The sequence below is a fragment of the Giraffa tippelskirchi genome, chromosome 6 (assembly GCF_054371585.1).
Source record: "Giraffa tippelskirchi isolate mGirTip1 chromosome 6, T2T-mGirTip1v1.2.pri, whole genome shotgun sequence".
Taxonomy (NCBI): domain Eukaryota; kingdom Metazoa; phylum Chordata; class Mammalia; order Artiodactyla; family Giraffidae; genus Giraffa; species Giraffa tippelskirchi.
Window position 1 is genome coordinate 164,870,190 of NC_137280.1, and position 23,712 is coordinate 164,893,901.

At 38.3% G+C, this 23,712-nt stretch overlaps 1 protein-coding gene and 1 non-coding gene across 8 annotated transcripts in view; one reads left to right on the plus strand and one right to left on the minus strand.

Moving 5' to 3' along the window:
- SKIC3 (SKI3 subunit of superkiller complex) overlaps positions 1 to 23,712 on the minus strand; it is a 98,619-nt gene that overhangs the window by 6,575 nt on the left and 68,332 nt on the right. For all 7 annotated transcript variants that reach the window (XM_081498754.1, XM_081498759.1, XM_081498753.1 and 4 more), the window contains 4 exons: positions 23,369 to 23,497; positions 19,187 to 19,308; positions 16,986 to 17,144; positions 6,328 to 6,480 (listed from right to left, as the gene is read on the minus strand). In XM_081498754.1, coding sequence (XP_081354880.1) covers positions 6,328 to 6,480; positions 16,986 to 17,144; positions 19,187 to 19,308; positions 23,369 to 23,497 — 563 coding nt within the window. The remainder of the gene's footprint in view (positions 1 to 6,327; positions 6,481 to 16,985; positions 17,145 to 19,186; positions 19,309 to 23,368; positions 23,498 to 23,712) is intronic.
- Positions 22,086 to 22,165, plus strand: TRNAR-GCG (transfer RNA arginine (anticodon GCG)). Its single transcript has one exon. It is a non-coding gene; the product is annotated as a tRNA-Arg (tRNA).

Genomic DNA, 23,712 nt, shown 5'->3' on the forward strand with positions numbered 1-23,712 from the left:
TAATTCTTTAACTGGTAATGATAAAGTTCCACATTTCAAAAATTGTCTAAGGAGAGAAGAAAGCCTAAAGTGAAATACGTTAATAAAATTCCAATATAGGAAACAAGGGCAAAGCCAATTAGAGATAAATAAATCAAAGTCAACAATTTTGAAAATTTTATTCAGAATTTCATTATGTGGGGAAAATGATAAGATTACTTCAGTTTCAAACTTTAGTTTCTTATAGTGTGTACTGAGTCAGAAATAACATAGATAAGTATTTCCTAAGAAACAGTAACTAAAAATAAAACGGTGAACACTCTACTGAATTATACAGGAAGAAAAAAAATGCATTTAGAATCTTTTGTTAAAAACCTCAAACTGTAACCAAGATTTCCTAATTACAGGTGTCTAGAATACACATTTTAATAAAGTCAATATAATAAGTGAATACACTGCTGTAGTTCAGTCGCCCAATCGTGTCTGACTTTTTGCGACCCCATGCACTGTAGTTCCTTTCAAATACTAAATTATTCTTTTCAAATGTTAGAGCAATGAACTCTGAGTTCAGTACAGCCAATAGTAATTTGTGTAATCAAGGAAGAGGAAGTCATAGGGATAATGAATTTCAAAATAGAGACCAGAGGTTGTGAGACATCTTCTATAAAGATGGGAGCAATGACAACTTGCTCCCATCTGGCAAAGAATTTAAGGCAAAGCCCATACTAATAAAATTATTCCTAGTACATTTTTAAAAAGCCAATAGTACAAAACTCTAACTGGGTGGCTTTACAATGCATTGCCTAAATTCCAAGAGTTCATATAAAGTATTTTGTAAAGTTAGTGCATGTATGGGTTGGCCAAAATATTTGAGTTTTTCTATGTTATAAAAAAATTCAAATGAACTTTTGGGTCAACCCAACATTATTATATAATAGTTTCTATATGTGCATGCTGTGTGTGATTAGTCGCTCAGTTGTGTCCGACTCTTTTTGAGACCCTATGGATTGTAGCCCACCAGACTCCTCTGTCCGTGGGTTTTCCCAGCAAGGATACTGGAGTGGGCTGCCATTTCCTTCTTCAGGGGATCTTCCTGACTCAGGGATCGAACCTGCATCACCTGCATCTCCTGCATTGGCAGGCAGATTCTTTACTGCTAAATAACTAGGGAAGCCCTTCTATATATAACCAGTATATTAAACAATGTGATTGGAATAAACTTTTTAAAAAATATACATAGATTTATTTCCCTGCGCCTGGTCTTAATCACCACATGCAGGATCTCTGATCTTTAGCTGTGGCATGTGAACTCTTAGTTGCAGTGTATGGGATCTAGTTCTCTGACCAAGGATGCAACCCAGATCCCCTGCTGTGGGAGCATGAAGTCTTTGCTACTGGACCACTATGGAAGTCCCTAGAATGCACTTACTTTTGTTTCCCATTATGGTTTTAAAAGTTATTATATGAGGGAAACTTTTCCTTATACATAAGGATGTAAATTACAGTAGATCCCATGACTCTGAAGAAAAGTGAAAGTATACATAGAAAGTATACATAGAAAAGTGAAAGTAAAGTCACTCAGTCGTGTCCGACTCTTTTCAACCCCATGGACTGGCTCCTCTGTCCGTGGGATACACAGAAGAACTGTACAAAAAAAGGTCTTAATGATCCAGATAACCACGATGGTGTGATCACTCACCTAGAGACATACATCCTGGAATGCGAAGTCAAGTGGGCCTTAGGAAGCATCACTAGGAACAAAGCTAGTGGAGGTGATGGAATTCCAGTTGAGCTATTTCAAATCCTCAAAGATGATGCTGTTGAAGTGCTACACTCAATATGCCAGCAAATTGGAAAAATCAGCAGTGGCTACAGGACTGGAAATGGTCACTTTTCATTCTAATCCCAAAGAAAGGCAATGCCAAAGAATGTTCAAACTACTGCACAATTGCACTTGTTTCACATGCTAACAAAGTAATGTTGAAAATTCTCCAAGAGAGGCTTCAACAGTATGTGAACTGAGAACTTTCAGATGTTCAAGCTGGATTTAGAAAAGGCAGAGGAACCAGAGACCAAACTGCTAACATCCAATGGGTCATAGGAAAAGCAAGAGAATTACAGAAAAATCTCTACTTCTGCCTTATTGACTATGCTAAAGCCTTTGACCATGTGGATCACAACAAACTGTAAAAAATTCTTAAAGAGATGAGAATACCAGATCACCTTATCTGCCTCCTGAGAAATCTGTATGCAGGTCAAGAAGCAACAGTTAGAACTGGACATGGAACAATGGACTGGTTCCAATTTGGGAAAGAAGTACATCAACGCTGTATATTGTCACCCTGCTTATTTAACTTATATGCAGAGTACATCATGCGAAATGACAGACTGGATGAAGGACAAGCTAGAATCAAGATTGTGGGGAGAATTATCAATAACCTCAGATATGCAAATAACACCACCCTTATGGCAGAAAGCAGAGAGGAACTAAAGAGCCTCTTGATGAAAGTGAAAGAGGAGAGTGAAAACGCTGGCTTAAAACTCAACACTCAAAAAACGAAGATCACGGCATCTGGTCCCATCACTTCATGGCAAATAGATAGGGAAACAATGGAAACAGGGACAGACTTCATTTACTTGGGCTCCAAAATCACTGCAGATGGTGACTGCAGCTATAAAATTTAAAGATGCTTGCTCCTTGGAAGAAATGCTATGACCAACCTAGATAGCATGTTAAAAAGCAGAGACATTACTTTGCCAACAAAGGTCTAGTCAAAGCTATGGTTTTTCCAGGAGTCATTTCCAACTCCATACAGAGTTGGACCATAAAGAAGGCTGAGCACCAAAGAATTGATGCTTTTGAAGTGTGGTGTTGGAGAAGACTTGTGAGAGTTCCTTGGACTGCAAGGAGATCAAACTAGTCAATCTCAAAGAAAATCAGCCCTGAATATTCACTGGAAGGACTGATGCTGAAGCTGAAGCTCCAATACTCTGGCCACCTGATGCAAAGAGCCAAATCACTGGAAACGACCCTGATGCTGGGAAAGACTGAAGGTGGGAGGAGAAGGGCATGACAGAGGGTGAGATGGTGGGATGGCATCACCGACTCAATGGACATGAGTTTGAGTAAGCTCCGGGAGTTGGTGAAGGACAGGGATGCCTGGCGTGCTGTAGTCCATGGGGTCACAAAGAGTCAGACACGACTGAGTGAATGCACAACAACCATGACTCTGACATCCATTCACAGTATTAATCAGAATGTTCTCTTCTCTTCAAAACTTCGATCTTCATTCAAAGGTAATATTCACACCCTCCTCCCATCTCCTCAGCTCCGAGCTAGGGTGTGCTTACAGACAGCAGCACATGGCTTGTTCCTCTGCCCAACACTCCCACCTTTTCTTGCTAATTGTAGTTTCAGGCCTCAACTGAAACATCACTAGTCTGACAGGTGCCATTGTAAGGTGCTGTCTGGCTCCTTAGGCCTGATAGATACTTAAAAGATCTTTGTCTCATCATCTGGACTTTCCTGGTTCTTTCAGACTTCCAGCTTTGTGGGTAGCCTCTTACTGCAGAACTGACTTTGTCATCTGTGGGGCTCAATGCAGAAAGTAAAACATGCAGGGCCCTTTGTGTCAACATGGTGACTGCAGAGTGCTAAACCCAGGGGGAGGCCTGTGCAAGAGCACAGGACCAGACGCACAGCTCCAGGATGCCAGGTGAATGGACTCTGCTCCACTCCCTCTCTTCACATGCTCTGGCAATCTGGAGACCTCCAGCTTCCTTTCTGCTGAGATTCCATCACTCCTCTACGTGGCTCTGCAGGTCAGGACCTAAGATAATTCCAATGCCAGTCCATCAGCCCAGGTGGCATCACCCATTCCTGGATTGAACGAACTCCAGGAGTGCTGCCCACCTCACAGTGCAGCAACTCTTTTGTAAGATGGAGGGCATCTTGTAGCCAAGCGTGCACTCCTAACTACCTTTGGGATTCACCCACTGCTGACCACTGTCTCCCAGAGCAGGCAGTCAGTTTCCAAACCATGAGCAACTCTGTTCCCAGCAGGTGGAGAGCTGCAGTTTTCAAGGCATGTGTCAGACACCTGTCCGTATGCTTCTGGACATGTGCCTGCACGACCTCCGAGGCCACACATCACAGCCTCCCTCTCTCTGGCAGCATCCCCTTCCTCACCTGGGGAGCACCTGTGTGTGTGTGTGGAAATGTGCCAGGGAGATGATGGGGGAGGCAACAGCTTTCTGCAAAAAGATTTCTTCACAGTCCTCCAACTCTACTCTCCTAATCTTTATATAGCTTCCTTATGGGTTAAGTCTTCTACCTGCTTCAGAAATCTGTATCTTGATTTGCTATCCCTCTTTGGAATCTAAGATATTTAATATCTTATCAGAACCTTTCAGTTCAATAATCTATTCATATATTATCACACATAAAACAGCCTAATTTTCATATACACATCCTCCATACCCTGCCAGCTGTTTACCAGAGAAATACAACATCTCCTTACAATAACTGTTGGGTATCAAATCTTATAACAAGCAAATCAAATATGGACAGCACTTTGAAGTTTACAAAGGCATCTGTGTTGCTTCATTTGATATTCCTAACAACCTTAGGCAAAGTAGTTATTACCATCTCCACTATTACCAAAAAAGTTAGGAGGGGAGTTCTAGACAGCTTAATTGGCTGAAGTTTTCACAGGCAGAACCAAATTTCCTAGAGAAAACACTTTATGTGGTGGTAGCAGTGGTGGGGGGATGGAGGAAGGTATACACGGGTATTATTAAACTGTAATCTAATCTCGCCATCTGAAAAACAGGATTCTTATGAATATAAGTGAAGTTAATACATATAAAGCACTAGAACAGAACCTAGCACAGGCTAAGTGTTCTGTATGTTTCCTATTATTATTGCTGTTTTTATTTTATTCCAGGTCAGATTTAATTTCCCAGCATGAAGAACAAACAAATCAATAAACAAAAAACACATCACTAAATAATTCTTATTAATGAACAAATAATAAGTTAGACTAAAAGGGCTAAAAAAGAGTAAAAGGGCTGAAACAAAAAATAAGTTAGACTTCTCCCCACATTCAGGAACAGTTATAGGTGCCACATGTTGCTTCCACAGCCCACCAGCTACCAGTGTCACAGAGACTTTTGTTAAATATAAATATGGGACAAACAAAACAACATTTTCAGTGGTCCACAATTACCATTAACCACCATTTCTTTCTGGCCAAATTATCTCAAATTTGACCACCACTATTACCTGCCCATTCATTCAAAATTACTGGTGGAAGTGCTCCTATGTGTAAGGCAGAGCGTAAAGCAAAAACATAATGAAGAACAGAACATGGCCCCAACCTAAGGAGCTCTGAAATGTGCTCCATAATAACAGCACCAAAGCTAAACACACTTCCTAAATTTTGTACTTTTTTGTCAAAATGCCTAGTGAAAGCAAGTAAATAAAGTTGGCAATGGACTACTATGGCATAAGCAACAGTTCATTCAGTCCTGTCTAGGAAAATTTAATTTTAAAAAAATTACATTTTATCTTTTAATTACAGAAGTAATATGCGTATGATAAAAAATTCAAACACTAGCAAAGGAAAGACAATGAAAAATTTTCCTCCACCAATCCTTAAAGACCCCCTAATACCATTCTCCAAAGTAACTGCCATTCTCCAAATACCATTCTCCAAAGTAACTGCTTTTGTATCATTTCATATCTTTCTATGTGCCTTTTAACATGCACATGTACACAGTGTCTTTACAGATAAACATTCTCAAAACTATATACTATACATATATACACTCAAATAGGATATCATATACACTGTTCTGGAGTTTGCTCCTCCAGACACCCACATAAATATTTACCTTGAAGAGTTTATAAGACCTTACTTGGTATCAGAAAATACATCAAGTCAAAAATTACTAGGAATCCCTCTTACAGAACATCAAATTGAACTGAGAAATGACTGAAATGCTAATTACTGGCATCTTTGTCCCTAACGGGTAGCTGGGTTAATTCTAACTTAAGTCACCAAGAAACAAAAATGTATGTATATTCTTTCATAATTAACCTTTTAAGTTGCAATCTTTGTTTTTTTCTCCTAAATGATGGCAATCAATGTCCTGCTAGAGTCTATGAGTTTATGTTATGTTACTCTTATGCCCATCAAAACCCCAAACACAAAGTCTACAAGGAGCCCACAGTAGAAGGTGATGAAATGATAGGAACTGAATGGCATATCACTATGTAAAAAGCTTTTATCTTAAAGAAAAATAAAAGAAGCAGTTTTCCACATCATAACTATAACGAGATCTTACCATGCAGACTTCCAGTGCAAGCAGTGCTAGCCTCAACAGGCTTGAGAGCTTCCCACTCCAGCTGCCCTGTTGGGATGCTACTTGTAGGCTCTTCCTGTAACACATCTCTGCAGCACCCATCATTCCTTGGGACTGATATATGTGTGCCAGCCACTGACAAATAGCAAGAGAAAAGGACCCAAAAGGTTTTAGTTCACTGCACAGTCTACTTCTAACAAATTCAATAAACTTTGGAGTTAAAAATTTAATTTAATTATTGATAAATTTTGTGCCCCCAAAACAAAAAATCACAGGTTAAGAAAGGGGACAGCCCCATATAACCCAGCAATCCCACTACTGGGCATATACCCTGAGAAAACCATAATTCAAAACAACACGTGTACTCCAATGTTCATTGCAGCACTATTTACAGTACCCAGGACATGGAAGCAACCTAGATGTCTATCAGCAGATGAATGGATAAAGTCGTGGTACATATATACAATGCAATATTACTCAGCCATAAAAGCGAAGGAATTTGAGTCAGTTCTAGTGAGGTGGATGAACCTATAAAATAAGTCAGAGAAAAATAAATATTGTGGAATCAAGAAAAATGGTATTGTTGTACCAATTTGCAGGGCAGGAATAGAGAACAGACTTATGGACATGGTGGGGCAGAGGGAAGGAGAGAGTGGGATAAACTGAGAGAGTAGCATTGCAACATATATATTATCATATGTAAAACAGATAGCTAGTGGGAAGTTGCTGTATAACACAGGAAGCTCAAACTGGTGCTCTGTGACAACCTAGAAGGCTGGGATGAGTTGGGAAGTGGGAGGGAGGTTCAAGAGGGAGAGGATGTATGTATTGCCATCTTTCCCATTCCATTACCGACAGCTTCCTGGCCACATCTAGTCTGAAGTCTTAAAAAGTCTCCCAAGATGGCAAATCAGGAACAAAATCAAAACACAGAATGATTGTTCATATGTGGCAGACACATCATGTAAACACTAACTAAAAGTTCACATAACTGTATTAATTCCCAACAAAGTAGACTTCAAGACAAGAAATGTTAAGAGATAAACTGGGCTGTTTCATAATGATGAAAGAGTCAGTCAACAGGAAGATATAACACTCCTACGTTTATATATCCCAATCACATAGAATTTATGAAGCAAAAGTAGATAGAAATTTAAGGAGAAATAGAAAAATCCAGAGTCAGAATCGGAGATTTCAACACATCTATCTCAGTAATGATAACAGAAACAGACAAAAAAAATAAATAACTAAGGATGTAGAAGATTTAAACATAATTAACCAGCTTAACTTAAATGACATGTTTAGGAAATTGAGATACTCTGCACAAATTCCTTGCAACTCACAAATGCTAAGAAAACAAGAAATCTTAAAAGTCCTATATGTATTAAGAAACTTAACGTGGAGTTTAAAAAGACACAAACTTTCCCATAAAGGAAATTCTTGGTCTGAATAGCTTCAATAGTGAATAGCTTCAATAGTGAATTCTTCCAAACATTAAGGAAATAATTGTCCTTACATTTATTTTTATTATTATATATATTAATTTTTTGGAGAAGGAAATGGCAACCCACTCCAGTATTCTTGCCTAGGGAATCCTGTGGACAGAGGGGCCTGGTGGGCTGCTGTCCATAGGGCTGCACAGAATTGGACACGACTGAGGCGACTTAGCATGCATGCATGCATTGGAGAAGGAAATGGCAACCCACTCCAATATTCTGGCTTGGAGAATTCCGTGGACAGGAGAGCCTGGTGGGCTGCCATCTGCGGGGTCGTACAGAGTCAGGCATGACTGAAGCGATTTAGCGGCAGCAGCATAATAATTTTTATATATTATAATAATTTATATGTAACAATAATAAATACATTATTGTATAATAATTATTACTTATTACATTTATTATTATAACACAAACTCTTTCAGAAAAACAAAGAAAAATGGAATAATAACAGAGGTAGCAAAACCTAACAATGACCTTGTGAGACTGAAAAATTACAGGCCAATCTCTCTCATGAATATAGGTATACACATTGTAAACAAACGTATTAACAAGCCGACTCTAGCAATATATAAAAGAAATAAAACATTATGATGAAGTAGGGCTTCTTCTAAGAATCAAAGTTTCATTTAGTATTTGAAAATTCATGCAATCTACCACATTAACAGAATAAAGAAAAAGAACCATTCTCATGGACCCCCTCCCCAAATCCACTCATTCACAATAAAAAACAAATATCTCTTGAAAAAACTCAGAAAAAGATTTCCTTAATCTGAAAGATAAATTGAACAGCCATTTTAGAATCTGTTGCATGCATGAATGCTGAGTTGCTTCAGTAGTATCCAACTCTTTGCAATCCTATGGACTGAGCCCATCAGGCTCCTCTGTCCATGGGATTCTTCAGGCAAGAACACTGGAGTGGGTTGCCATGCCCTCCTCCAGGGGATCTTCCTGACCCAGGGATTGAACGTGCATCTCTTTCGTCTCCTCCATTAGCAGGCAGGTTCTTTACCATTAGCACCATCTGGGAAGCCCTTAGAATCTGTTAAATGCCTATAAAAACCTAAAGCAAATACTGTAGCTGAAATTATAAATGCTTTCTATCTGAGGCAGAGAGTAAGACAAATATGTTCCCTTATCACCACTTCTGCTTAACATTGTATTTGAGACTCTAACAGTGCAATAAGTCAAGAAAAATTTTAACTTAAAAATATTAGAAAGAAAAAGTAAAATTTACTCACAAAGGAAATACCTGTATACAGAAAACCCAAAACCATTTCAAAAGAATAAGTGAATTTAGCTAGGCTGCTAGAAGGTCAAAATATAGACATCAACTATATTTCTAAATGTTTGATGCTAATGTACAGGAAAAAAAATATGACTTGCAATGGAACAACAACAACAAAAAATCAACTACCAAGAAATAAATCTAACACAAAAATGTAAAAGATCTCTATGGTAAAAATTTTAAAACACTGCTGAGAGAAATTCAGAACTTAAATAACGAGAACTATAACAGCTCAGTCAGTAAAGAATCTGCCTTTAATGCAGGAGACCCAGGTTTGATCCTGGGAAGATCCCTTGGAGAAGGAAATGGCAGCCCACACCAGTATTCTTGCCTGTTCCAAGGACAGAGGAGCCTGGCAGGCTACAATACAGTCCATGGGGTCGCAAGAGTCAGACATGACTTAGCAACTAAACCATCACCTCCATAACACATTTATGAATAGAGAAACTCAATATTAATACTTTGTTAATTTTAATTTTCCCAAATTAAACTATAGATTCATGTAACTCCAATCAAGACCTCAGTTGGACTTTTGTTTGGCAGGGAGAGTAAGGGTAAATGACAATTTACATGTAAATGCAAAAGACCTAAAATGATAGAGGTAAACTCGAAGGAAAACAAAAAAGTCAGAGGTCTTAATATTACTTCCACACATCAAAACTAATTATGAAGCTATAAGCAGTAATAGACAAATAGGCCAATGAAAAAGAAGGAAGTATTAAAGAGCCCTAAAAGACCACACATACCCAGTCACCTGATTTATGACAAAAGAATCATGACAATTCAGTGGAGGATATAATGATCTTTTCAAAGGATGGTACTAGGACAATTATACATCCATATGGAAAAAAATGAACCTTGACCCTACAACACTCACGAAAATTAATCCAGGATGGACCATAGACCTCTTTATGAAAGATGAAAAAACAGTTTCTAAAGAAAAACAGAGAAAATCTTCATGAACTAAAGTAGAACACCCCAGTAAAGCATTAACCATTATAAAGTAATAAACTGGACTTCACTGAGATTAAGAACTACGCATCAAAAAATAACATTAAGAAAATATTTGCAGTACAAATACCCAAAAATGTGCTTGTAGCCAGAAAATATAACGAAAGTCGCTCAGTCTTGTCTGACTCTTTGCGATTCCATGGACTATACGGTCCATGGAATTCTCCAGGCCAGAATACTGGAGAGGGTAGCCTTTCGCTTCTCCATGGGATCTTCCCAACTCAGGGATCAAACCCAGATCTCCCGCACTGCAGGCAGATGCTTTACGAGTTGAGCCACAAGGGAAGCCCAAGAATACTGGAGTGTGTAGCCTATCCCTTCTCCAGCGGATCTTCCCAACCTAGGAATTGAACTGGAGTCTACTGCATTGCAGGCAGATTCTTTACCAACTGAGCTATGAAGAAAATATAATGAATTCCAAGAATTCAGCAAGATAACAGCCCATTAAAAACTACAGTAAAGAAAAGGTACTTTAAAAACAAGACATCCAATGATCCAATAAACATATGAAAAATGGCTCAACAACATTTGTCATCAGGTAAATTCCACTTAGCTACCAGGGCTTCCCTGGTAACTCAGCTGGTAAAGAATCCACCTGCAATGCAGGAGACCCCAGTTTGATTCCTGGGTGGGGAAGATCCACTTGAGGAGCGCATGGCAACCCACCCCAGTATTCTTGCCTGGAGAATCCCCATGGACAAGGAGCCTGGTGGGCTACCATCCATAGGTTCACAAAGAGTCGGACACAACTGAGCAACTAAACTCACAAATTCCACTTAAAACCACTGTAAGATACTATTAATATTACCTACATATCCACTGGAAAGGGAAAATAATAACCTCCATCTAGCAATATCAGCAATTGGAAGGCTTATAATTTGCTGGTGGAAACATAAATTGGATAACCATTTTAAAAAACCATTTGACAGCATCTACTAGTGCAGTAGTCATATATGGATGTGAGAGTTGGATGGTGAAGAAAGCTGAGCGCTGAAGAATTGATGCTTTTGAACTGTGGTGTTGGAGAAGACTCTTGAGAGTCCCTTGGACTGCAAGGAGATCCAGCCAGTCCATCCTAGAGGAAATCAGTCCTGAATATTCATTGGAAGGACTGATGTTGAAGCTGAAACTCCAATACTTTGACCACCTCATGCAAAGAGTTGACGCACTGGAAAAGACCCTGATGATGGGAAGGATTGGGGGCAGGAGGAGAAGGGGGCGACAGAGGATGAGATGGTTGGATGGCATCACTGACTCGATGGACATAAGTTTGGGTAAACTCCGGGAGTTGGTGATTGACAGGGAGGCCTGGCGTGCTGCGATTCATGGGGTCGCAAAGAGTCGGACACGACTGAGCGACTGAACCGAATTGAACTGAACTAAAGTAAATACACATGTACTCAAAAAAAGGGGGAAAGTGCTAGTAGCTCAGTCGTCTGACTCTTTGCAATCCTATGGACAGCAGCCCACCAGGCTTCTCTGTTCGTGGAATTATCACCCAAAAAAAGGCATATCCCAGCAGCATTTTGACAGCCAAAACCTGGAAGCACAGTTGACCCTTGAACAACATGGATGTAACTTACACTCAGTCTCTGTATCCATGGTTCCAAGAACTGAACCAAGCATGGACTACTGAAAAATATCCATGTATAATTGGACCCATGCAGTTTAAATCCATAAGCTCAAGGATCAACTGTAATTCAAATGTCTATCAACAGTAAAAGGGATATCTAACAGTATATTCATTAAGATAAATGGAAAAAAAACCAAAAAACTATGGCTACATGAAACAACTAAATGAATTTCCTGGACGTGATGTTGAATGAAAGTAACCAGATACAGAAGGATAGTCCATATATATCAAGTTCAAAAGCAAGCAAAATTAGATAGAAGTGATATAAGTCATAATAGTGGTTCTGCTGCCCCCTTTTTTTGACATAGGGAGAGTCACAAAGGGAGAGGCATGGGGGAAGCCACTAGGTTGCAGGAAGTCACAGAAATTATGATGCCCAAAGATGACAGAGGGCCAAACAGGATGGCAGGTCAGATCTTAAATGGTTTGTAATTATGGAGAAGAGGTAGCTAGGAGATCATGAACTGGAACTATTTCAATATGGAACAGAAATCTCATCTGAGGTTTCAATTTTGTTTGGATCTAGCACAGGAGATAATGGAAGACAGATAAGCCTGGCGTGCTACAGTCCATGGGGTTGCAATGAGTCGGACACGACTTAGAGACTGAACACCAACAACAAAGCACAGACTCTGAAGACAGCAGTTCATGAGTCATTAGATGTATAGTTATAGGGAGAGTTTGGCCATGGAATTTGGCATATTCTATAAAGCAAACATAGAAGTCTAATAGTGTGAAGGTGAACAGTATGTGAAGTAAGCACTGTACTTAAGACAAATTAGTGATCTTTAGCATGATCTTATTTCAACAATATACCATTGCTTATATGGTACTTCCATTAAACTGTTGAACAGTGAGTATTTGCTGATAAGTTTTTAAAAGATTTCTATAGTAATTATATTATCTAAAGTTCCTCTCTCATGTTTCAGATGAGGATTCTGGAGCTTAGGTGGGTGTACTTGGACTAAAATCACATAACTAATTAGTAGCAGATTCAACTTCAAAACTTTTTGTTAAGGATTTGCGTTAATACCAGCAACCATGTCCCAATCTTTTGACAGCAGAATACACATAAATGAAGACTCTGCAGATGCAGTTAAAAATCTGGCCTCCGTGCAAGGTATACTAATTCCAAAATGGTAGTATAATTGAGGTGCCTATTCAGTAGGGATGTAGGGAAGAATTTTGTTTCTAGAATCCTATTCATTTTTATTGCCAACTTATATGCAGAGTACATCATGAGAAATGCTGGGCTGGAAGACACACAAGCTGGAATCAAGATTGCTGGGAGAAATATCAATAACCTCAGATATGCAGATGACACCACCCTTATGGCAGAAAGTGAAGAAGAACTAAAGAGCCTCCTGATGAAAGTGAAAGAGGAGAGTGAAAAAGCTGGCATAAAGCTCAACGTTCAGAAAATTAAGATCATGGCATCTGGTCCCATCATCTCATGGGAAATAGATGGGGAAACAGTGCAAACAGTGTCAGACTTTATTTTTTGGGGCTCCAAAATCACTGCTGATGGTGATTGCACCCATGAAATTAAAAGACGCTTACTCCTTGGAAGGAAGGTTATGACCAACCTAGATAGCATATTTAAAAGCAGAGACATTACTCTGCCAACAAAGGTCTGTCTAGTCAAGGCTATGGCTTTTCCATTAGTCATGTATCGATGTGAGAGTTGGACGGTGAAGAAAGCCGAGCGCCGAAGAATTGATGCTTTTGAACTGTGGTGTTGAAGAAGACTCTTGAGAGTCCTTTGGACTGCAAGGAAATCCAACCAGTCCATGCTAAAGGAGATCAGTCCTGGGTGTTCATTGGAAGGACTGATGTTGAAGCTGAAACTCCAATACTTTGGCCACCTCATGCGAAGAGTTGACTCATTGGAAAAGACCCTGATGCTGGGAAGGATTGGGGGCAGGAGGAGAAGGGGACAACAGAGGATGAGATGGCTGGATGGCATCACCGACTCGATGGACATGGGTTTGGGTAGACTCCGGGAGTTGGTGATGGACGGGGAGGCCTGGCATGCTGTGATTCATGGGGTCGCAAAGAGTCAGACACGACTGAGCTACTGAACTGAACTGAACTGAACTGAACTGATGGTTTCTTGCAGGAGCTTTATATGTACAGGATTTAATGGCCAGTTAGAAATATCCAACCTTAATTCCAAGGTGTCTTCAGTCCTGTACTGCTAGAGAAAAAGGCTAACACCATGTTTATCAAAGTGAAAGTGAAGTCGCTCAGTCGTGTCTGACTCTTTGCAACCCCATGGACTGTAGCCTACCAGGTTCCTCTGTCCACGGGATTTGCCAGGCAAGAGTACTGGAGTAGGTTGCCATTTCCTTCTCCAGGGGATCTTCCCGACCCAGGGATTGAACCCAGGTATCCCGCATTGTAGGCAGACGCTTTACCATGTGAGCCACCAGGGATATGTTTATCATGTCTTGCAATATTCCTTTTTTCCCTAAAATCATACACAACTGTGAAACTAACACACTTCTGGGCCAGATTAATTCAGAAACCAAGACAATTTGCCTTCAATTGTCAACAGAAGAAAACACCAGAGCATCTTAAGATATAACCTGACACTTGCTCAATATTCCACTATATCTAAAGCTAAGTTCTTTCAAACCTTGGTGAGGTCAAATATTTTAAAAGCATAAAGGTAAGGTATAAAGTAGTGGCAGTGAATTCTAGCAAATAATCATATGGCTCTCTGTCCTTATCTTTAGTTTATCCTGACAATCATTCTTTCTAGAATTAATTTATATGGGCTTCTCTGGTGGCTCAGCAGTAAAGAATCCACATGCCAGTGCAGGAGACGTTGGTTCGATCCCTGGGTCAGGAAGATCCCATGGAGAAGGAAACGGCAACCTACTCCAGTATTGTTGCCTGGGAAATCCCACAGATAGAGGAGACTGGGGGCTACAGTTCATGGGGTCACAAAAGAGTTGGATACACTTAGCAACTAAACAACAATGGAGGAGACCACTAGGTTGCAGGAACTACTCTCTACCTCGATACATGTGTGTGCTCAGTCACTAAGTTGTGTCCAACTCTTTGCGACCCCACTGACTGTAGTCTGCCAGTCTCCTCTGTCCATGGGCTTTCCGAGGCAAGAATACTAGAGTGGGTTTTCACTTCCTTCTCCAGGGATCTTCCCAACCCAGGAATCAAACCCAACTCTCCTGCGTCTCCTGCATTGGCAGATTCTTTACCACTGAGCCACCTGGGAAATCCCTACATCTTGATATAAGTAGTGGTTAAAAAGGTATATATATATAATATATGCTTATTTAACTTATATGCAGAGTACATCATGAGAAACGCTGGGCTGGAAGAAACACAAGCTGGAATCAAGATTGCCGGGAGAAATATCAATAACCTCAGATATGCGGATGACACCACCCTTATGGCAGAAAGTGAAGAAGAACTAAAGAGCCTCTTGATGAAAGTGAAAGAGGAGAGTGAAAAAGTTGGCTTAAAGCTCAACGTTCAGAAAACTAAGATCATGGCATCTGGTCCCATCACTTCATGGGAAATAGATGGGGAAACAGTGGAAACAGTGTCAGACTTTATTTTTTTGGGCTCCAAAATCACTGCTGATGGTGATTGCACCCATGAAATTAAAAGACGCTTACTCCTTGGAAGGAAGGTTATGGCCAACCTAGATAGCATATTTAAAAGCAGAGACATTACTTTGCCAACAAAAGTCCGTCTAGTCAAGGCTATGGTTTTTCCAGTGGTCATGTATGGATGTGAGAGTTGGACGGTGAAGAAAGCCGAGCGCCGAAGAATTGATGCTTTTGAACTGTGGTGTTGGAGAAGACTCTTGAGAGTCCCTTGGACTGCAAGGAGATCCAATCAATCCATCCTAAAAGAGATCAATCCTGGGTGTTCATTGGAAGGTCTGATGTTGAAGCTGAAACTCCAATACTTTGGGCACCTCATGCGAAGAGTTGACTCATTGGAAAAGACCCTAATGCTGGGAAGGATTGGGGGCAGGAGGAGAAGGGGACGACAGAGGATGAGATGGCTGGATGGCATCACCGACTCGATGGACATGCGTTTGGGTAGACTCCGGGAGTTGGTGATGGACAGAGAGGCCTGGCGTGCTGCAATTCAGGGGTCGCAAAGAGTCGGACACAACTGAGCGACTGAACTGAACTGATATATATAGAAAGATTTTTACATTCTATTCTTTGTGAATTATATCATGGTATAAAAGAAACCACATACGCTATATCTTAAGACTTTACTTACTGCATAATTTATCCTTTAATTTTTCCCTTTTAGTTTGACAAAGTGTTTTTCCCCTAATAAAGAACATGAGATCATCAATATCCAGTTGACCTTAGAATTAAAGTATCTTAAGTCTCATATGGCAAATTTACTCTGAGAAGGGGAAAAAGCACCATCTTTCTTTAAGGATTAGAGTAAAAAGGAAGCTTAATGTGCATAATCCAACTATTTTACACCATTAGATAATCTTTTTAAGCAGGACATCAAAACGTTCATAGAACAAAAGATCAAATGAAGAACTGTAGTAAAACAAACTTCTATAAAACCTGTGTCAAAAAGTCCCTTTTACACTGTCTTGGGGCACAGAAAGAACTGTAACAAGTTGAGTAATTATATATGCTTCTTGTATTTCGTATCAATAAGAACAAAGTACACAGTGATCATTATGTATCTGTCATTGTGGTAAGCAGAGCCAGCTAAAAGGGCTGACAGTTTATTGATTCAGGCATCAATCCTGAAAATAACTATTTCTGAAGGCACTGAAAACCCATTAAAATCTTAGATACAGGTTACCTGAAAAGGAGCTAAGGAAAAACTACACACATCCCCTCTCAAGGGAGAGTTAAGTACCACTATGGCAACCTTATTATGTTTGCAACACTTAGCTCTCTTATATCAACTCCTTATAAAAGACATTATTTTCAACACTGTTTTAAATGGAGAAGATTTACAACTAACGATTTTAAACGCTTTGAAGCCATGCAGCAGCAGATCCTTAATGAATAATCAACTTTTTTAGTTTCTCTAACTATCGTGGTTAATGAGAGATATTAACCACATATTAACTACTGTGTGAAAATGAGAGATACACAGTGGGTTTAAAGGCAAGATAAAAATGGGGCACCTCATTTAACATCACAGAGCATTTTAATTCAGGACTCACATAACAAAAGAGGAAATTTACCTGCCAAGCTAGAACAGAGGTTGAGTTGGACATGACTGTTTTTTGCAGCTCTTCAAGTACAGCATCTGGGAGAGGTTTTCGTGACTCCAGGAGTGGTTTACATTGAACTTGTCTCAAGAGTAAGATAACAGCAGGTTGATCAGGGTTACTTTTTAAATTCTAAAAATCAAACCCCAAACAGAAATACGTGAAACAGGTTCTAAAATGTAAAATGTAAAAGGCAATTAAGCTATCCTCCATACTGGAAAAAAAAACACCTGAATTTAACCTTTTCTTATTTAAAAATAACAGCAAAAGTAAAAAAAGAACACTGATCACCTTGGGAATATCAAACTCTATACTTATACTCTAAAAATCAGTAATACTACTACTGTAGTTTATAAATTGTTACTCTTAGATTCAGTATGTCCCTTTGACTTGGTTTATTTTAGGTGACAGCCTGAAAAATTTAGGTTCTGCATATAAATAGCTGAACTAAGAAAATATAAAATTAACAGTGAAGGCTAATATTATCCCTTATTTGGAAGAAACTGTGTTATGTAAGAGGGGCTTCCCTGGTGACTCAGAAGTAAAGAGTCCGCCTGCAATGTCAGAGATTCAGGAGACATGTGTTTGATCCCTGGGTCACGAAGGTCCCCTGGAGGAGGGCATGGCAACCCACTCCAGTATTCTTGCCTAGAGAATCCCATGGACAGAGAAGCCTGGTGGGCTATAGTCCATGGGGTTGCAAAGAGTTGGACATGACTGAAGCAACTGAGCACGTGCATACTATATAAGAAAGAAAGAGCTACAATTTTTTTCCTTTCTCAACATCTTAATAAAGATACACATTGTCCTTCCTCCAGGCACAGACTTCTTACACACATTTCCCTAAGCCAGTTACTTATACCTTAAAACACATACATACACACATAAAAGTATTGTATGTGTGTATATATATATTTACAAATGTATATGCTGTATATGTGTATATATATTATAATTATATATACAATATGTAATATATATCTGCAAAATACACATACGAGAAGTTAAGGATAGTTCTCCAAGCAAGTCCTTCCACTATGGTTTTAGACATATCTTTCTTTATTGTCTGTCTCTCAATAACCTAATCCTTTATCTTTTATTATTAGATCATAGTTCTAAATGTCCTTATTTCTGAAAGGTATGTGATTGCTTTCTTCTAAGTAAGAGACTAGAACCTTAAAATGATGAAGAAAGGCTCATAAAAGTATCCCTTACTCTGTCACAGAGAGTACAAAGCAACTGCCAATTTATGCTCACTAAACATTCACTGTATTATACCGCACTGTCCTGAACCTAGATGGAATTTCTTAAATAAAAGAGATAATGTATGATTCTGCTTTTCAGAGAGTTCAAGGACCAAAAGCATCTTCAAAGATCCATTCCTCTCTCTCTGTAAAATTCATAGTGATCTTTCAAAAAACATTTCTAGAAAGACAACACAATCTCCCAGGTAAGTATTTATGAAAAAAAAAAAGGTGTTTTCAGGAAAAGTGATGTTTAAAACTCTCCTTACTCATTAAGTTATTTCTGAGTAGGTTTATAAAACTGATTTGTTCATTCAATAAATATTTATTGAGCCTCTACTATGGGTCAGGCAGGGTCTAAGAATTTACTCACAGAGACTACAATCCAGGTAGGTAAAAACTGACTACTCAATAATTCCAGTTGCCCATTTAACAATCCCCAGAGTCACTTTACGTGGTTCAAAACTTTGGAAAAATGCAGGGATGCTGGAAAACATAGCATTCTGAAGAGACTAACTAGAAATCAAAGGAAAATACTACTTCCATAAGAAATACCCCAAATAAATAAATTAAACTTTGAGTCTCGAGTCGGACACATGTGAGCTTAAACAGTAAGTCTGTCAATTTCTACCTGTGAACTCTTATGCAAATTACTTACCCTCTTTAAGCCTTAGTTTTCTCTTTTGTAAAAATGGGTATAATAATAAATACCTACATCACAGGATTGTTGTGAAGGTCAAATACAAACCGCAAAATGTATTAACTAGCCTATAGTAAGTACTCAGTTAATATTGGGTATTATCTTCATCATTATCACCACCACCACCACCACCATCACAACCAAATGCTCTCTAAATAATGTGTACTCTATTTTTGAAGTTATTTTCCAAGTAGGATAAGAATTCATCAATCTCAATTCCATAAAAATACCTTTGTGCAGAGGGCTTCGGCTTCAGATATTCTTCCTGTGTCTATTAGACCAGTGACAGCTTGAGAGACAGACCACCTTTCAAGAGACTGGTTGTAATTTTCAAAGAATTCTTTGTCTTTAACTACAATAAAACAAGTCAATCTTAAAACTTTTTTCTGCAGTTTATAATGTGTTCTCTGAGAAGTAATTAATTATTAAGTATGACAATTAAACTTACCATGCAATACAACTTTTACACATACCACTGGAATATCACAGACTATCTCAACATGAGACAGGTTTCTGAAAAGTTTCATAGTAGGAATATTTGTGGCTGAATAACTTAAGACTTTATATTGTGACTTATGTTTAAAAAAAAAAATCACTGTCTTCAGTAAAAGTGAAAATGATTCAATGAAAAAAGTAAAGATTTATTGCAATATAATTGACATATGATAAACTGCACATATTCAAACTATAAATCTGATAACTTTTGACATAAGCATCCATCATGAACTTATCACGACTATCAAGATAATAAACACATCCACCATCATGAATAGCTCCCTCCTACTCCTCGGTAATCCTTCCTGTCCCCAACCCACCTCTCCTCCTTCCTTCTGTCCCCTGACAATCACTAATCATTTTCACTCATAATAGATCAGTTTACATTATCTGAAATTTCATATAAATGAAATCATAAAGTATAATCTCTTTGGCATGTTTCATAGCATTTAACATGGTAAATTTTACATTCATTTTCAAATATTAAAGCAACCTTGCATTCCTAGAATAAACCCCACTTGATCATGATGTAGTACTATCTTTTTTGGCTGTTACTGGATTTGAATCGTGAAAGTTTTGTTATAAATGTCTGCATCTGTAGTTCCGTAGTTTGCTTGTAATGCCTTTCTCTAGTTTTGGTATTTATGTAATGGTGACCTCATAGCAGAAGTTAGAAAATGTCACCACCTTTTCAATTTTCTGTAAGAGTTTATATAGAGCTGGTATTATTTTTTACTTAAATGTTTGGCGGAATTCTATCTGGCCCTGGAGTTTTCTATATAAGATTTTTAACTATAAATTCAGTCTCTTTAATAGATATAAAGCTATTCAGTTTATTTCTTCTTAAGTGAGCTCTGTGTCTTTTAAGGAATTTATCCATTTCATCAGCGTTGCCAAATTTATGGGCATAAAATTGTTCTTAAGATTCTCTTATGAGCCTTTTCGGGCTTCCCTTGTGGCTCAGTTGGTAAAAGAATCTGCCTGCAATGCGGGAGACCTGGGTTCAATCCCTGGGTTAGGAAGATCCCCCGGAGAAGGGAAAGGCTACCCACTCCAGTATTCTGGCCTGGAGAATTTCGTGGACTACAGTCCCTGGGGTCACAAAGAGTCAGACACAACTGAGCCACTTTCACTTTCACTATGAGCCTTTTAATAGCTATAGTGATGTAGTCTCTCTCATTCCTGACAATTTTTTCCTGATGCCTGGCTAGAGGTTTACCAATTTCATTGATCTTCTCAAAGAACTAGGTTTTGCTTTTGTTGATTTTCTGTTTTCTATTTCACAGATCTCTACTCTTTATTTTCTTTTCTTCTGCTTACTTTGGTTTAATTTCCCTTTCTTTTTTCTACTTTCTCAAGGGAGAAGTTGAGATCACCAATTTGAGGCCCTTCTTATTTCCTAATGTAGACATTTAATGCTAAAATTTTCATATAAGTATTTTAGTAGCATCGCAGAATTTTATATATTGATTTTTCACTTTCATTCAGTTCAAAATACTTTCTGATTTCCCTCCTGCTTCATTCTTTGACCTGGATTATTTAGAAATCTATTATTAAATTTTTGAATATTTGAGAATTTTCCAGATTTATTGTTATTGATTTTTAAATTAATTCAATTGTATTAAGATAACATACTCTGTATGATTTGAATTTTTTTTATTTATTTAGATTTGTTTAATGGCTCATAATATGATGTGTGGTGAAAGTTGCTCAGTCGTGTCCAACTCTGCAAACCCATGGACTACTATACAGTCCATGGAATTCTCCAGGCCACAATACTGGAGTGGGTAGCCGTTTCCTTCTCCAGGGGATCTTCCCAACCCAGGGATCAAACCCAGGTCTCCAGCATTGCAGGTGGATTCTTTACCAGCTGAGCCACCAGGGGAAGCCCCATAATATGATATACATAGGCAAATAGTCTATGTATACTTGACAAAAATACACCTTCTGCTATTGTTAGGAGTACTTTCCTATAAACAACAACTGGGTCAAGCTGGTTGATATTGTTCAAGCTTTTACTGTATCGTTACTAATTTCCTGTCCAATTTTTCTATCAATTATCAAGAGTGTTGAATCTCTATATTATGAATTTGTTGGTCTCTCTTTTCAGTTCTACAAGTTTATTTCAGTTCCATAAGTGTATTTTTCCATAATTTTTCATTTTTTCTACCTATTTTATTGGGAAAAACCACATGGATTTTATGTGTTTTGAAGGTTTGTTACCTGGTGCCTAAACTGTCCTATTGATAAACTGATTTCAATGTGAAATGTCCCTCCTTATTACTAGAAATATTCTTTGCTCTGAAACCTTAATTTGTCTGAAATTTCTTTTCTTAAATATTTATTTACTTACTTGGCTGCACTGGGTCTTAGTTGTGGCACTCCAGCTTTCTTCTGATTAGTATTGGTATAGTGTACCTTTTACCATTCTCTAACTTGTTAGATCATTTTTATCTTTTTTTTAAATCTTTTTTTAAATAGATATATAGCTGATTTACAGTGTTTCAGGTATACAAAGAAGTGATTCAGTTATACATATCTACATATACACACACACATATGTACATATATATAAAACATATATATTCTTTTTCACATTCTTTTCCATTATAGATTACAAGATATTAAAGGGCTTCCCTGGTGGCTCAGTGGTAAAGAATCTGCCTGCGATGCAGAAGATGCAGGAGACCCAGGTTCAATCCCTGGGTGGGGAAAATCCCCCAGAGGAGGGCATGGCAACCCACTCCAGTATTCTTGCCTGGAGAATCCCATGGACAGAGGACCTTAGTGGGCTACAGTCCATAGGGTCGCAAAAGGTCAGACACGACTGAAGTGACTGAGCACACACGCACAAGATATTAGATATAGCTAACCTGTTTTATAAGGCAGGTCCCTGCTTCTCTATTTTATATAAGGCAGGTCCTTGTTGCTTATCTATTTTATAGATATTTTATAGATAGCATGAGATTACCTTTGTCTTAAAATATAGGTCTATATTTTGCTATGTTTCCTTTAAGCAGTACATAGTTAGCTCTTGCTTTTTTAGCCAATCTGTCAATCTGTGCCTTTTAACTGGGGTACCTAGACCATTTATACTTCACTTGATTACTGATATAGTTGGGTTTAACTCTATTGTGCTGTTGTTTTCTCTTTATTCAATGTTCTCTTTTCTTCCTTTCTTGGATTATTTTTTATACCCCATTTTTTTCTACTTCGGTGGCTTATTACAAAGTTATAACTCTTTTTTTTAGCGTCTACTTTAAGGCTTAGAGTATTTATCGTCAGCCTGTCACCATCTAACTTTAAGTACACTTGGCCCTCTGTATCTGTAGATATGGAATCCCTGGACACGCAGAGTCGACTATTATACATCATTTTATATAAGAGTGGATTTTGATATTTGAGGGGGGTCATAGAACAAATCCCCCATGAATACTTACAGATGACTAGTATTTTATCACTTATAGTATAAAACCTTTATAACAAAATACTTCCATTTTCTCCTCCTGGCTTCTGTGCTACTGTCACATGCGCTTTAAACAGCTAATTACACGTTAAAGAGACTTCTATCTTGTGTCTTTTGTGTATCTGTTTCTATTGATTGGTTTTTCTCATCATGGGTGGTATTTTTCTGCTTGTTTGCATGCTTATCAAGTCTTACCTGGATACCAGACATTGTGAATTTTACCTTGCTGAATGCTGGATATTTCTGTTCCTATAATGTTCTTGAGCTTTGTTCTGTATGCAGATAAACTCCTTAAAAATGATTTGATCATTTTGTCTTGTTTTTAAGCTTTGTTAGATGAAAATATAATAGCCTTTCATGCAGGGTTAATTCTGCCTATTACCTTTTGGCAATATCCTTCTGAATACTTTATCTTGAATGTATCATGTATTAAATGCTTTCTCAAACTTACTTGAAGCAGAAACAGCAGACAACAGTGCCAAGTATAAATGCATCCTCTTTGGCTGAGTGCTGCTCACTAGGGCCAGTATATCATCAGCATGACAAGCTGCCATCAGGCCAGCCCAGACAGCAGGATCACCTAGACGTAAGAAATACAATTAGGAAGCTTGTCGATAATCAACATGCTGCTGAAAAACTACCAAAACTGAAAGTAAGAGTTTATAAACACAAAAAAATAAAATAAAAAAATGTTATCTACAGAAAAGTTCTATTTTCTTAAAGAAAAATTAACTCATAAGACACAATACTATATTCATCCTTCAAGATTTGCCGTTTTTTCCAAACACATCAGAG